General features: G+C 44.5%; 1 protein-coding gene across 5 annotated transcripts in view; it reads right to left on the reverse strand.

The window, feature by feature from the left end:
- The window catches only part of KIRREL1 (kirre like nephrin family adhesion molecule 1), a 156,962-nt gene that overhangs the window by 24,598 nt on the left and 116,768 nt on the right, over positions 1–15,596 (reverse strand). For all 5 annotated transcript variants that reach the window (XM_056816189.1, XM_056816190.1, XM_056816191.1 and 2 more), the window contains 2 exons: positions 11,107–11,256; positions 9,180–9,329 (listed from right to left, as the gene is read on the reverse strand). In XM_056816189.1, the coding sequence (XP_056672167.1) occupies positions 9,180–9,329; positions 11,107–11,256 (300 nt within the window). The remainder of the gene's footprint in view (positions 1–9,179; positions 9,330–11,106; positions 11,257–15,596) is intronic.

Here is a 15,596-nt window from a genome sequence, read left to right on the forward strand (position 1 = left end):
TCCACCCTGCTGCTTGTCTAAAATTTGACATTGAGAGTTCTGATTTATGACAAGATTTCATTCTTAATATCTTCTTTTAAAACTTTTCTCTTTGGAACCATTCTGGCATTTCTTTGTGTGGTTCCACAATATCTGGAGAATCTGAAGGATTTCCTTTTCCCTTTCTCTCTTTTTTTTAAACCCCTTACCTTCTGTCTTGGAATCAATATTGTGTACTGGTTCTAAGGCAGAACAGTGGTAAGGGCTAGGCAATGGGGGTTAAGTGGGAAGTGTCTGAGGCCACATTCGAACCCAGGACAGGACTTCCTTTTCATTAGGAGCTTCTTCTTCATTGTTCTTCATGTTGTAATCATAAATGTGTAAAGAAGAGAAACTGGGTGTGCAGCCTATCTTGTAAAGGCCACCAAGCCACTACTTAGTTCCTCTCTAGGGGAATGATCAGTGATAATATATGCCTATAGGTTATGCCAGAAGACCCAGAACACTCTACGCATACTTTTGAACCTAATACATCATTGTATTCTGGCCTGTATTTGAATTTTTTTTTCTAAACTTTTTTTTCTTTATGAGCTTCTCTATGAGCTAGCTTCTTTTTTTCTTTCTTTCTTTCTTTCTTTCTTTCTTTCTTTCTTTCTTTCTTTCTTTCTTTCTTTCTTTCTTTCTTTCTTTCTTTCTTTCTTTCTTTCTTCCTCCTTCCCTCCCTCCCTCTCTCTCTCTCTCTCTCTCTCTCTCTCTCTCTTTTTCTTTCTTTTTTTTATTATTGAAATTGAGAGATATAAAAAAGTCTTTCTTGATTAGATTTTCAGTCTCTCACTTCTATTCCCAGTCATTTGTCTCTGGTTTCTTCCTTTATTCTTTGGCTTCTTGCCCTCCACTAAATATCTTCTCCCACCCTTTTGCTGAGCTAGTCATCCCCATGATGAGGATGGGGAGGCCTGGCCCAGGTCCCTGCTGGGTTTCTAGTCTACTTTCAAGCATAGATGCACTTGGCTGTCTAGACCCATTCCTCTACATGTTCCTCTGTTCCTTCCTGTAGCTGGGAAGAATCAGGATCTGCTGCCTCTTGTGCGGTATGTTATAGTGGTAGGGACTAGACAAGCCAAAGAAGAGTGGACTGAGTCACTGTTACTGGAGGGCCATGAAGACACAGTCAGGGCTTGAATATTTCATGTATTAATTTGTCTAGAATACATGGCACGAATTAGGAGACACTGAATATTTTAATATTGGCTCTCATTATTTCTTCTCTTTACTACTGTAATAGCTTCTCTTAAATGATCTCTCTGTCTCCGGAGTCTCCCTTTTCTAATCTATCCTCCAATTAGCTGCCAAATTGATATTCTTCAAGCATAGATTTTACTATGATGCTGCCCTGCTCAGGAAACACCTATGGCTCCCTCTTGTCTCTAGGATAAAATACAAATTCTTCTACTTGGTCTTCAAAGGCCTTCGTAGTCTGACTCCAGCTTACCTTTCTAAGCTTTTCTAGGCTCAGTGCTTTCCTTCATGCCCTCCACAGAGTAGTCACACTTACTATTCCCTACACATGACAATGATCAATCTGCCCTCTATCTCCCATGCTTAAAATGCATTGCATTCTTAGTTTTGTCCCTTACAATCCTTAGTTTCCTCAGCTCAAATGCTACTCCCACAGGAAGGCTATCCTGAGCATTCAAGTTGCTGGTTCTCTCCTCCCAAAATTACTTTGTCTCTATTTCCTACTGAATTTTCTCAGTTTATGTTGTTTCCTCACTGTAGAATGTAGGCTCCTTCAGGGCAGGGGATGACTTATTCTTGTCTTTGTGTTTTTAGGCTCTAGCAAAGTGCCTGGCACACAGTAGATTCTTAATAAACGCAACATGCATTTTTATGTGCTTGCAATTTGCTAGCTAGACTGTCTCGGAGATACAAAGACAAAAATGGAATACTCCTTCCTGACAATGAACTCTATGGGAGGAGATAACATGCACATACATGAGTACATACAAAATAAGTTAATAAATACAAAGCAGTTTTTATAGGGAGAGCACTATAGGCTTGGAGGATCAGGAAAGAAGTCTCCTAGAAGGTGGCACTTGAAGGAATGTGATTGAATTGATGTGGGAATGACGAGAGAATTCATTCCAAGCATGATGTCCTCTGTTCTTCCTTTTCTCCATCTTTACTTCTCAGATCATTTAGCATGATTTTTTTTTGTATTACAGTTATCTGTGTATATATCTTTTGACTAGACCCTAAGCTCTAAAAGCTGGGAGATGTGTCTATGCATAATAGTACATACTTAATAAATGCTCTTTGCCATTGAAGTTATATGCAAGTATGCACATGTGTCTGAGCTTATCTGTGACTTGTGTTCCCATCCACACACTTGCATGCATGTATCTGGGATCACATATATACATTTATGTGGGCTTGAGTTGCATTTTGACATTTCCAGGAGTTGGTATCTCCCCCATGTGGGTACTTCCTTCCCCAGAATAGGTCACAGGCCCTCTACACTTTAATAGATGGTCTTCATGAACAATTGGGACTGAAAAAATGTCACCTCATCACCCTGAAGCAACTTTCTGGTGATGAGCCTCCCCCAGTGAGTCAAGCTGATCTTTCCACCACTGGCACAGAATGCCTATGTGGGCCTTCCCAAGAGACCATTTAAATGTGCATCTATGTTTTAGGTAAGCAGATTTGCAATTAAATGTGTTTGTGTGTGCGTGCGTGTGTGAGAATCTTCAGAAGGATGCCTTTACATAGCACCCTGCAGTGTGAAGTAGAATAGGGCTATCATACTCTAAAGCAGGCTGAGCAGGAAGTTTGTTCTCTGGAGTTGTGGTGGAAGATATGCCTATGAGGAGATAGGGCTGAGGGTCTAGTAGAGACTGCTCCAGGCTGTCTCCCTCTCCTCTCTCTCTCTCTCTCTCTCTCTCTCTCTCTCTCTCTCTCTCTCTCTCTCTCTCTCTCTCTCTCTCTCTCTCTCTCTCTCTCTCTCTCTCTCTCTCCTCTCTCTCTCTCTCTCTCTCTCTCTCTCTCTCTCTCTCCCCCTCTCTCTCTCTCCCTCTCTCTCTCTCTCTCTCTCTCTCTCTCTCTCTCTCTCTCTCTCTCTCTCTCTCTCTCTCTCTCTCTCTCTCTCTCTTTCTCCCTCCCTCACCCTCTCTTTTTCCTTCCCCCCTCTGTCTGTCTCCCTCTCCCCCCTCTTTTTTCCCTCCCTCTCTTTCCCTCCCCTCTCTCTCCCCCTTTGTCTGTCTGTCAGTCTGTCTCTCTTTTCCTCTCTCTTTGTCTCTGACTCCCTCTGTCTCCCTCTCCCCGCCTTTCCCTCCCTCTCTCTCTTCCTCTCTCACTTTTTCTCTCTCCCTCCCCTCCTCTCCCCCTCTGTCTGTCTGTCTTTCCCTCTCTCTTTGTCTCTGACTCCCTCTGTCTGTCTCCCTCTCCCTCACCCTCTCTCCCTCCTTCTCAACAGAATTTATCCTTCATGTTCCCTGGATCAGGAGACTGCAGTCCCTGATTTTACCCCTCCACTCTATTCTATCTATTCATAGGCAGCTACGTGATACAGTGAATAGATCACTGGGTTTGGAATTAAGAAAACTCATCTTCAAGAGTTCAAATCCAATATCAAATACTTTCTTTTCTTTCTTTTTTGTTTTTTGAACCCTTACCTTCTGACTTAGAATCAATAATAAGTATCAATTCCAAGGCAGAAAAGTGGTAAGGGACTTGCCCAGAGTTACAGAGCTAGGAAGAATCTTGAGGCCAGATCTGAACCAAAGACCTCCTGTCTCCAGTCCCAATACTCTATCCACTGAACCACTTTCTAGCTGTGTTTCCTTGTAAGTCACTTACACTTGTTGTTCTCAGTTTCTTCATCTGTAAAAAAGAGCTGGAAAAGGAAATGGCAAAGTACTCTAGTATTTTTGCTGAGAAAATCCCAGGTAAGATCACTAAGAATCAGACATGACTAAATAACAAAAATTGATCCTAAATCAGATGTTGATCCCTAAAGGTCTTTCCAACTGCTTCTTTGCCCTTTCCTTCTCCTAATCATATGCATTTCTTTTATATTGATTCCTGGAGTCATATGTATGGCTCTGGAAGGAACCTCAGAGGTCAACTAATATAATTATCTCATTTTACAGATGAGAAAATTGAAGGAGTGAGTTAAGTGACTTGCCTATTATCATACAGGTAAGTAATTATAAAAGACAGGTGAAGTCTGAGTTCTTTCCAATGACATCTCAGCAGAAGTTCTCCTCTTCAATGAACTAACTTGCTCCCCACACTCCCTACATCTGCCCATTTATCAACCACTCTGTCACCTATCTAACTTTTGAAGGCAAATGATTTCATCTTAAAGGGCCTGAGTTATTTTCTTCTATAACTTAAGTGGTTGAGAGGTGACAGAATACTGGTCTCAGAACCAAGAACTTCCCAAATCACTGAGGGTATACCTGACTCTAGTTCAGGGACTCAAGTCTCTTAGAATGTAAGCTTCCTGACAACAAGGCCCATCTAGGTTTATTCTTGTCTTTCCATCAAGTGTTTTACTGAATTATTCCTCAAATGTAAGTAAATTCAGTTTCCCAGCATGAACACTCTCTCCTCTCAGAGGTCTCTTCATCCCAATTCCTCTCCTTGCCCTAGGTTATCTCCTCTAGCTCTAAGGTCATTTTAGGGGAGGGAGAAAGGCAATGAAAAACCAAAAGAGAAAGAGAGTAAGAAAAGGGACATAATGCAGTGAACAGGCTTTTTAAAAAGATAGGAAGGAAAGGAAAAAAAGACAAGGGAAAAATAAGAGACAGAAACGTAAAGACACAAGGATGGAGCCAAAAAAGAAAGAGGAAGACAGAAAATGTAATGTACAGGACAGAGAGAAGGGGAGAGAGAGAGGGAGAGAGAGAGAAAGAGAGAGAGAGAGAGAGAGAGAGAGAGAGAGAGAGAGAGAGAGAGAGAGAGAGAGAGAGAGATGTATATATAGACAATATATAGACAGAGACACATACACACATATATGTAGAGACAGAGACAGAGAGGGGCACACATATATATGTGTGTGTGTGTGTGGTATATATATATATATATACATATAATATACACATAAAATAGAGACAGAAAGTGCTAGACAGAAGAGATAGTAGAGGTAGGGAGGGTGGAGGTGGGAGAAGGGCTGGGCACAGACAGAGAAGGCAAAGAATGACAGAGAAAGGCACAGATAAAGAAAGAGAGACAGAAATAGCACAAGAGTGGGGGTAGAGAAAGATCTATGAGGAGAGAGTTAGCATGGATAAAGGAAAGGGTGAGAGAACAAAGAGAGAGAGGGGCACAGAGGGGAAAGGAACACACAGAGTGTGAAAGAATGGGGGAGAGACAGAGTCAAAGATGCCCACAGAGAGGAAAGATAGAGAACACACAGGCCCTATGTCATAGGAAGAGCTGGAGGGTTGAAATAAGGGGGGCACACATATAAAGACACAGATTAAACTACAAAGATAAAGAAAGGAGGAAGGAGTCTCAGGGGCAGAGAGAGAGAAAGAGAGGGACAGAGAGAGAAAGAGAGACAGACAGACAGAGACAGACAGACAGACAGACAGAGATAGAGACAGAGAGACTGAGAAAGAGAGAGAGAGAGAGAGAGAGAGAGAGAGAGAGAGAGAGAGAGAGAGAGAGAGAGAGAGAGAGAGAAACATGCAAACCCAGCTCCAGGCAGAAGTGTGTCAGAGGCGACCTCATTCCTTTAATCTGCCCTGGAGAGGTTCTTCTAATTATGCAAATGGCTCCCGGGTGTCCTGAGAAGGCTTCTGCTCTTCCTACTGTGGGCAGCGTTGGAGGGAATGCCTGGAGCCAGGTTGGGATCTGGAGGACAGGGCTTCTTTAGGACTGGTGGGGATGGAGTAGACAATGGGGGTAATAATTGTTCTGGACACAAATACAGTCACTGACAGCCTTGGACTCAAGAACAGTCTCTGATAGACCTCCCAGCCTTTTCCTTCCCCCCACCCCCCATTTCTTTATATGTTTACCCGAAGGACCACCTTCAGCCTTAATTCTTATTTCTTTTTTGACTCTAGCCTTCTGGTATACCTAGGGTGTCAGTGAAGTTGCTAAACCTTAGTTTAGCAGGAGGCAAGGGGAACAAAGAAGGGAGAAGGGGTTTTTTCCAGAGTTGTGATATACAGAGATGAAAGGAAGAAAAAAGGGGCAGAGGAACAACTGCCCAGAGAGAGAGAGAGAGTAATTGCAGAGAAGAAGACTCAGAAAACTGACAGAGCATGAAGGTCAAGGGTCCAAGGCTAGGGACTTTTCTATGAGTCAAAGGATAGGGAGGACTTCCAATCCTCTCTTCCTTGAATTGAGGCAAAAGCAGCTTTTCTGTTCCAAAGCATAAAGGGGAATCTGCATTCATTCCTGGCTCCATGAATTAAAATAAAACACTCATCTTCCTAACAAGTCTAAAAATTATTTTTTTTTGAAAATTAAAAAATAATTTTTTCCTCCTAACAATTTCTCCAAAATCCTATCCCTAGTGGTGGGGGCATTCCAACCTTGGATTCATCCCCTGTAAGAACTTTCATATCTATATCCTTATCTCCTTATTATTTGTTTTTTCCTGCTTTTGCAATCCCTTCCCCAATGGTGGTTTTAGCCTACAATTCTAAATTTGGATCCTCCTCAGGGCTACTGAGTGATGCTTTGAGATAGCCATGAAAGCAACTACACTAGGTCCACTGAAGGGGGAACCCTCATATAGGCTCTCACTGATGAACAGCAAGGAAATAGTGAAAAGCACACTGGATTGGACATTAGAGAATCTAAGTTCAAATCTTCAGTCTAGTACTTATTGTTTTGTTTTGGTCTTTACTCCCAAACTTAGCACAATGTTTGGCATATAGTAAAGACTTAATTGCTTATTGTCTGACTATATGCCTTTGGCCTAGTCAATTAACCTCTATGGGCCTCTTATGTCATGGTAGGATTATAATTTTTAAACTTTTAAAAATATATTTTGATAACTGTATTTCAATTGGGTAGCTAGGTGGCAAAGCAGATAGTGTTGGGCCTGGAATCAGGAAGATCTGGGTTCAAATCTGACCTGATATTTATTAGCTGTATGACCCTGGGCAAGTCACTTAACCCTATTTACCTCAGTTTCCTCATTTGTCCAATGAGATGGAGAAGGAAATGGCAAACCATTCCAGTATCTCTGCCAAGAACACCCCAAATGGGCTCACAACGAGTTTAACAGGGCTGAAAACAACTGAACAACAACAAAATAGAACAGAGGACTTCTGAAATCTCTTTCACCTCTGAGATTTTATGTTCTAGTTGTTAAGATTTCTTCTTGCCAAGAGATCTTCTATCTCTCTATCACTCTCTCATACTTTAATTTTTTATGGTTCATACCCTTTGTCTACAAACATTCTGTGTTCTCCCTTACTCTTAAATATCACTTTGAGTGTTCTGTTCCATCAAGCTATAAGCCAATAGATCTCTCTTTTCACAGCTAAATTTCAAGAATTTTCACCAAAGCTACACTTAATGTCTTTACGTTTTCCCTACTCATCAGTGGGTTCTCTTCTATTCTCATCAACCTGGTTTCTATCCCTACCAATATAGCCAAACTGTCATTTCTGCAGTCTTCAATTTTCTCTTCATTGCCAAGTCCAAAGGATTTTTATTCTCCTTGGCTTTTTTGCATCATTTGACACTGTTGTTTTCCCATATGCCCTTGATAGTTGCTTCTTTCATTATTTCTGAGACTATTCTCTTCTACTACTCTTTCTACCTATCTATCTGACTTTCTATGGTTCATTTTCCTTCTCTCACCTCCTAAGTATAGATGTTCCCTAAAGTTTTGTCCTTGGCTCTCTTATCAAATGAGGTAAAGTATTTAGCACAGTGCCTGGCACATGGTAGACACTTCTATTCTTCCCTCTTCCCTAGAGTCTAGAAAGACTCTTTTAATTGGCAATCTCACTTAATTCCATGGCCTCAATGATCACTTCTCTGCAGATAACTTTTTATTTCCAGGCTGGATCTCTCCACTGAGCACCAGTCCCACCAACCATCACCCCTAGATTCTTTATGGACTCCTCAAACTCAACATAGTCAAAACAGAACAACCTGAGCTGCCTCCCAGTTCTCTATTTCTCATGATCTTTCAGTCTTAAAACTACAGTAATTTTTCATTCTTTCTCTTCTGCCCCCCACCCACATCCAATCAATTGACAAGTCCTATAATTCTAAATCCCCAGTAGTTCTTGAATCACCCTAGTTCAGACTCTCATTGTGTCTCCCCTGGAATATTATAAAAGTTACCCTTGACTCTCCTTTCCCATCTGCAACCCATTCTTAATGTAGTAACTGAAAGAATGTTCCTGATGCAGTGTCCCCTGCTCAAAACCCTTTGGTGACTCTCTATTGTCTATAAAATAAATGTTCCAAAACAAAAACAAAAAAAATCTTTCACCAGATATTTAGAGTCTTCTATAATCTGGCTCCAAATGATAGTTCAAATTTTATTTTTTACCATTCTCCTTCAGGCATTCTACATGCTAGCCATGCTAAACTATTGTATGTTTCTTTATCTCATTTTGTTTTCTCCCACCACATGTTTGCATTCCTGCAAGCATTCCAATCTTAGAACACATTTTCTTTGAATCTTCATCTGATTAAGTTATTCTTTTCCTCCAAAGTTCCCAAGATGTTGGCCATTCCATGAAGCCTTTCATGATCCTCATAGTTTAAAGTGATCTTCCCACCTCATATTTCTTATAGGATTTTGTTTTGACCTCCGCCTTGGCTTTACTCCAATCTATCTTATCTCAGACTTACTGGTCTAAGTATTGTATCTTCCCCCCTCTCCCCCATTATATTAGAGCTTAAGCCGCTTGAGGACAGAGATGGTCCTTTCTAATGTTTGTATCCCTGGGTATGGTAGGCACTTCTACAGGATGCTCTGAATAGAGAAAATATTTAGTGTTCCTGATATTGAACTGAAAAGTCAAAAAAGGAAAACCAGGACATTGAGTTGGATGGGATGATCAGACTGCAGTGAGGGAAAGAGCAGAGGGAAAGCAGCCTGGAGAGATGAAAGAGGAGATTAGAAAGGGGTGAGGGTAGGGAGGCCAGAAGAAGGGGTGAGGATGGCATGGAGGAGGGATACTGGGAAGGTCAGAGGGGTTTCTTACTTAGCACAGTGAGTTTTGCCTTTCGGGAGCGCAGGGCAGCTTCAGTAGCCTGGCACTCGTAGGAAGCATCATCGGAAAGCTCGGCATCTGTAATCTCCAGGTTGTATTGCCCAGCTTCTGCAGACCCCACAATCTGGTACCGTGGCCATGCTAAGGGGATGAAGAGAGGTCAGATGTGCGCTGAAATAGACACCAGTCAAATTGAGATACTTCTTTCCCACCCAATTCCCATTATCCCAGAGGGCCCTTGGACCCATCCCTAGCTTCCCCGGGGATCCCTATCTCAGTGCTTTTGCTATCCCCCAATCTTCCCATTCCTATCTCATCTCTGTATTTAATTATGGTACAACTCTTCCTCTGTCCTATGATATAAAAGTGAAGCGGTCATCAGCAGAGGGCTATGACATCACGATTTCCTCTAGCCAAAGAGGTGGATTAGAGACCGTGAAAACAGAAGAAAAGGAGAGGGGGGTAGGCAAAGAAGCAATGAACAGAAGCAGATGAAATCTCAGAGGCTGTTTGCAGACAAATGTCTCTCATAATAATAGGAAAGAAAAGAGTGAGGCGCAGCAAGGGGGTGGGAGGGAGAGACAGAGAGAATATCTGTGAAATATAGGACATCATAGCAGAGGCAGCAGCTCTCTGGGGATCCTTCTGTGGGACTTTCTCAGACAGAGACACAGACGCAGCCCTCCCTCCAGGCTGAGACCTTCCCCTATGTCCCTTGGCTTCTGAAGAGGAGGACAGTGGGTGAAGTTTCCCTGTGGGCAAAGAGTTTCTGGGAATGTGGGATATGGGGGAGAGGGAGGGGACTGAATCCCAGCCCTCCCCTCGCCCCATCCTCATCACCCTGTCTCTTCATCATTTTGACTAGCTACCTTTCCCTGCCCCCAGCTCTCTGTAGCCTCACTCCCCACGCTCTCCTTCTTCCCTTTATCTCACTCTGTCCGGCCTTTTATTGATCCCTCTCACTCCATATCTATTGATCTCTCTCTGTTTCTCTCTCTCAGCAACGAATCCAACCTCCATCTCTATTCTCTAGCTGTGGATCACTACAGGCTCTTCTCCATTATCTGCCTCACTAGAGGAGGGCCAAAACAGAAAATCTTCAATACCTAATATCCCTCAAATCATTTTCATTTAGCTTTGAAATATGGTGAGTGTGTGTGTGTGTGTGTGTGTGTGTGTGTGTGTGTTTTAAACCTCACTCCTATTTTTTTAGCACTGCCTATACAGTAGGCATTTAATAAAGGCTTGATGAATAGGTGGCACAATAGATTGAGAGTCAAGCCAAGAGAGGGGAGATCCTGTGTTCAAATCTGGCCTCAGACACGTCCCAGCTGTGTGACCCTGGGCAAGTCACTTCACCCCCATTGCCTGGCTCTTACCACTCTTCTGCCTTGGAAGTAATATACAGTATTGATTCCAGAATGGAAGGTAAGGGTTTAGAAGATAAATGAATATGTTTAGGTGGATAATAAAATGAGTTTACTCATACCAATTGGACAGTGGTGGGAAGGTTCCCAGAAGGGTGATCCAGAATGAAAAATTTGTGTAAGATGAATCAAAAAAGTATGGCCTGTCTCACGTCAGAACATGTTTCAAGAGAAAGTCTGGGCAGGGGCAGAGTTCTAGTAAATGTGTCTATGTGAATATAGGCACACGCATGTGCGCATGGACATGAACACACACATGTAACACGTAAGGATGAATACAGACACCCGTGTATATGGGGACAGTCAGAGAGGAAAGGAAACGGGAAGAGAGGGGACAGGGAAGGGACTGAGGAAGACACAGGAGAACTCCAGAGCCCCCATCAGGAATGGAAAACAGGCTGCCCGGAGGAGAGATTGTCTGGGGAAGCAGGCTCATAGAGTGGAGGGATCAAAGGAGAAGCGAAGGCGCCTGGGATCCATGAAGACCTTACCTTTGAGGCCCTGGCCCATGCCCAGAGCCAGTCCGTCCTTGGTCCATTGCACGATGCCAGAATAGTTGAGCAGCACACAGGAAAGCACAGCCCGCTGCCCAGCCACAACAGTCTGGTCAGATGGCTCCTGGCTAAATCGGGTCTGGGTTCCTGGCAGAGAGATACAGAGGACGTGGATGAGGAGCCAGACTCTACCCCTCTCCCTTAGTCGTGCAATCGTGTATGGGGGGAGGGGCGGGGGGGAGGGGCGAGGGGGTCCACCCTCCTCACCGGGGTCTCCACCTTCTCTCAGGGGGCTGGTCCTTTAGTGACTCTCCACATAACCCCTCTTGGGCTCTGTCCCACCCCTCCTTCTCTTGGGCAGTCTATTTCAGGCTTTTAGGACACCCTCCCAACACAGTTTTTCCAGGAAAAGTGGGGTTCAAGGCCATAGAGATCATAAAGTGCTTAGAGATCTCTGGATAGCAGCTTGGGCTACAGAGTCCAATCATCCATGTTAATCAATGATGCATAATTAATGTTGATCACTGGCTGTGGCGGCGAGGCAGAAGGATGGTGTATGGGAGCAAAGGCATATTCCCCGCCCCCCCCCGCCCCCATTTAGGGTGGTGGGTGCTGCCTGCCGCTCACATGTTCACACGCATGTGCCTGAGGGGCTGGACCCAACAGGGTCCTTGGCTCTACTTTCCACCCTCAACCACAAGTCGCCCCAGAGCCTGCTGGCAGGGTCTCTCTCTGGACACCGTCGTCCCCCCCAGGTTCCCCGGCGTGTGTGCACACACCTGCACACGCTTAGCCCCTTGGCAGCGTCCAGTCCAGGACGTGGCTTTTATCCCGCTCCCAGTTGGAGGGAGGCACACATCGCTGCCCGGCTGGCACAGGGGCCGGGAGCATTTGATTAGAAAACTGCAGAGTAATTGCCTTTAATTGTGAAGCCTAAATGGAGCAGGGAATTGGATTGCGGGGTTTGTTCTCCCCCCTTCTATCCCCCCTTCCCCCAGCTGCCCCCTCCCACTCCCTCCGGCATCGATCCAGTCAGTGCCCGGGCTGAGCTGAACTGCCAGCGGATGAATGCTGAGAAGCGAGGGGAGCCTTGCTTCCTGGGTGGGGGAAAGGGAAGGGACCCCCACTGGCATGCGCCGCGCCATTCCCATCTATGAACACGCTAACGTTGTTCCCACTCTAGCCTCGACTACCCTTCAGAGTCATCCCAGTAGCTAGCATTTAGGTAGGTAGTTCTTAAAGTGTGTTTCCATGGGTTAAAGTGTGATCTCCTGGGATCCAGAGAGAAATCCCGAGAGGTGGCTGGTATTATTCTCCCCAAGTTACACATAAAGAAACTGAGGCTGGGGGAGTGAGGTAAGTAAATGGATTTGGTGGTAAGTAAATATCTTAGTAAAGTAAATACAAACTTAGTAAGTAAATATCTCGGGCAGAATTCAAACGCGGGTCTTCCTGACTCAAAGTCCACCATTGTGCCATCTGGCTGCTGTTTCCACTCTCCAGTGGGACTTTCTACATTCATATTCTGTTTTACTGAGGAAGCCCATCCTCTCACCAACCTATCCTCTAGGTCAGCAGGAGAGCAGGGTCCCCCCTCCCCCAGGGCAAGGATGCTCTTCTTCCTTCCTCTCTCCCCTTCTCGTTTAGTCCCAGGAATAGAGAGAAATGGTTGGGATGGAGGCAGAGGAGGCTGGATGGAAAGAATGGGATTTAAAGCCAGGATCTCCATCCTCTGCTTAGTAGATGTATAAATCAGGGGTCTCCATGCCAAATAAGCACAAGTCCCCATACCGTTAATTCCATGTTCCATTTCCCAGAGGCCAGTTTCTCCCCAGGACCTGACCTTCCTGCCGCACCTTCCAAGGAGTGGGTAAATGAGCCTCACCTTTACTCCAAAAGATAGCGGGTGCTTGGAGATCCCAATCCTAGGGGTGGTGTCAGGTAAGAAGCCTGCATAATTAATTCCAGCTCAGAGCTCATTATTATTCAAATTTATTCATGTCCTTGCGCATTTCTTCAGGGAGCTACGTGCTGCAAACTCCCCAGAACCACTTCTCCCCCTTTCCATTCTTATGGGAGAAGGGAGACATCAGGGAAGTGGGGTGTGTAACAACTTGTCTGTCCAGAAGCCAGAATTAATCTTAAAACTCTGGCCCCTGAACTATCCCCAGCAGTCCTGGGTATCCGAGGACTCACTGTCCCCAAGAAGCAGTGAGCAGTTTCTCTAACGGGGTCCCAGAGAGGAGGGATGCAGATGGAAGTAACAATGGCTAGCAGCATTTATGTAATATTTTAAGGTTTGCAAAGCACTTTAATTATATTATCTCAACAGAAATAGCTTCTAGCTCTGCCACTAACTTGTCTGGGTGACCTTAAGCAAATCACTTTCCCTTTTAGCACAGTTTATCTATAAAACGAGTAAACTGATCATTTCTAAAATCCTCATATAGTATAACATTATTGACATTATTTATTACTCTACATTATTTATTATTATATCTATTTATGATTCTCTGAAGTTAGACAATTAGAACTTTTTGACAAATGGGTTAGTTTTAGAGGGTTCTAAGAGTTTAAACCTTCTAAAGAGTTTAGAAGGTTTCAGGAAATGACACTAGGCTAATGAGTGTACCATAATGGGGGGAGGGGGGAAGAGATCACCTTAATCTGCCTCCCAAGGTCCTCCTTTCTTTTCTGGCTCTCACTCCTCTCAACAAGAGGATGGTCAAGGAGAAGGCAGCATCCCGGAGTGAGTGTGAAATGCCAGGGAGGGGAGGAGAACTTGGAGGAGAAAGCCAAATCTGGGTTCTATCCCACTTCACCAAGTAGCTCAGGATGGGGTGCTCAAGGGCAGTGGCATGTTTAGAATGCAGAGGTAGAAAAAGACTTAGTCTTGGGGGGCTCATAGTCAGATGGGAAAAACACAGTTTCCACCCTCAGGCTGATGGGGAAGATAATCCTGGGAGACTGAAGGGAAAGCTAAGGCAAATCTGGAGAGAAGGACAGACCATCCAGTCCACAGGAAGCTCTAAATACCAAAGCTGGGAGGATAAGAAGGGATTGGAGATGCCCAGCCAGGGAAAGAAGGAATGAAGGCAGAACAGGAAGACTTTTCCTGAGAGAGTGGAGCAAAGTTGGCAAGAAAGGAAGGGATAGGACTGGAAGATAATAGCAGAGAGCTCAGGGTGAGAAACAGAGAAAAGAGGCTGACTTGCTTGGACAGTGCAGAAAGTCTGAATTTGGGGGTGGAATATGGATAGTAGTTTTTCTATGTATTTGTTTGCATGTTGCATCCCTCATTGGACTATAAGTTCCTTGAGGGTTGCTGTTCAGTTGTTTGTTTGTTTGTTTGTTCATTTGTGTCCAACACTTCCTGACCCTATTTGGGGTTCTCTTGGCAAAGACACTGGAAAGGTTTGCCATTTTCTTCTCTAGCTTGGCAGATGAGGTGACTGGAACAAACAGGGTGAAGTGGCTTGCCCAGGGTCGCACAGCTAAAAAAAAAAGCATCTGAGGACAGATTTGAACCCAGGTCCTCTCAATTCCAGGTCTGGTGCTCTATCCATTGTGCTACCTAGCTGCCCTATGCTTGAGAAGAGGAACCATTTTTTGCCTCTTGCAGTGCCTGATATATAGTAGGTGCTTAATAAATGTTTATTGATTAATAAATGTTTAACTTAGTGACTGAGCAGAGTCAGGCTCAGAACCTTGTAGTTCTTATACTCTCAGCCCTTGGTCTTAGTGATGTGAACTGGATCTCTTGGTTGACTGAGTTTTCTACCAAATCACAGCTGCAGAGGGGGACCTGCCATTGGAGCGAGCATCAATATTTCAGTTCTCTGATCCATCATTTATCTATCTTTTGCTTCCTGACTGGCTTCCAGAAAATGAGATGGAAGTCAAAACAGCAATGCTGGCAAATGACTTAGCAGGGAGATCTGGGCCTCCCCCAGCGGGGAGCTGTGGGGAGACCAACCAGGGGGAGCCAGGACCCTGACTACAGGCATAACATGAATCAGAGGAACAGACCGATCTTGCTTAGCAAGGCCAGCAGCTCCAGTCTAGGGCTAATTTTTGTCAGTGGTTTCCTCTGAATTCCCACCTGCTTTGATCTCTCTCTTCCCCCTGTCTTCAGACACCATCACAGACGTGGTGAACTCTTAAACAGCCATTGTGAAGACAGGCAGAGCGAAACTGAGCTGTACGTATACACACACACACACACACACACACACACACACACACACACACACACACACGGGTTGAAGGGGGAGAGGTTGATACAGACAGAGAGGAGGAACTGACACTGAGCAATAGAGACAAAGCTAGAGACACCCACACAGAAGCAGAGGCAAAGAAGGAGAAATAGAGAAGCAGGAACAGGGGAGGGAGGGAGGGGGCGGGGGAGAAAGGAAAAGATCTGGAGGAAAAAGGAAAAAGAAAGAAAGAAAGGCACAGACACCAAGAGACCACGACCCAGGAGGAAT

The sequence above is a fragment of the Monodelphis domestica genome, chromosome 2, assembly GCF_027887165.1.
Source record: "Monodelphis domestica isolate mMonDom1 chromosome 2, mMonDom1.pri, whole genome shotgun sequence".
Lineage (NCBI taxonomy): Eukaryota > Metazoa > Chordata > Mammalia > Didelphimorphia > Didelphidae > Monodelphis > Monodelphis domestica.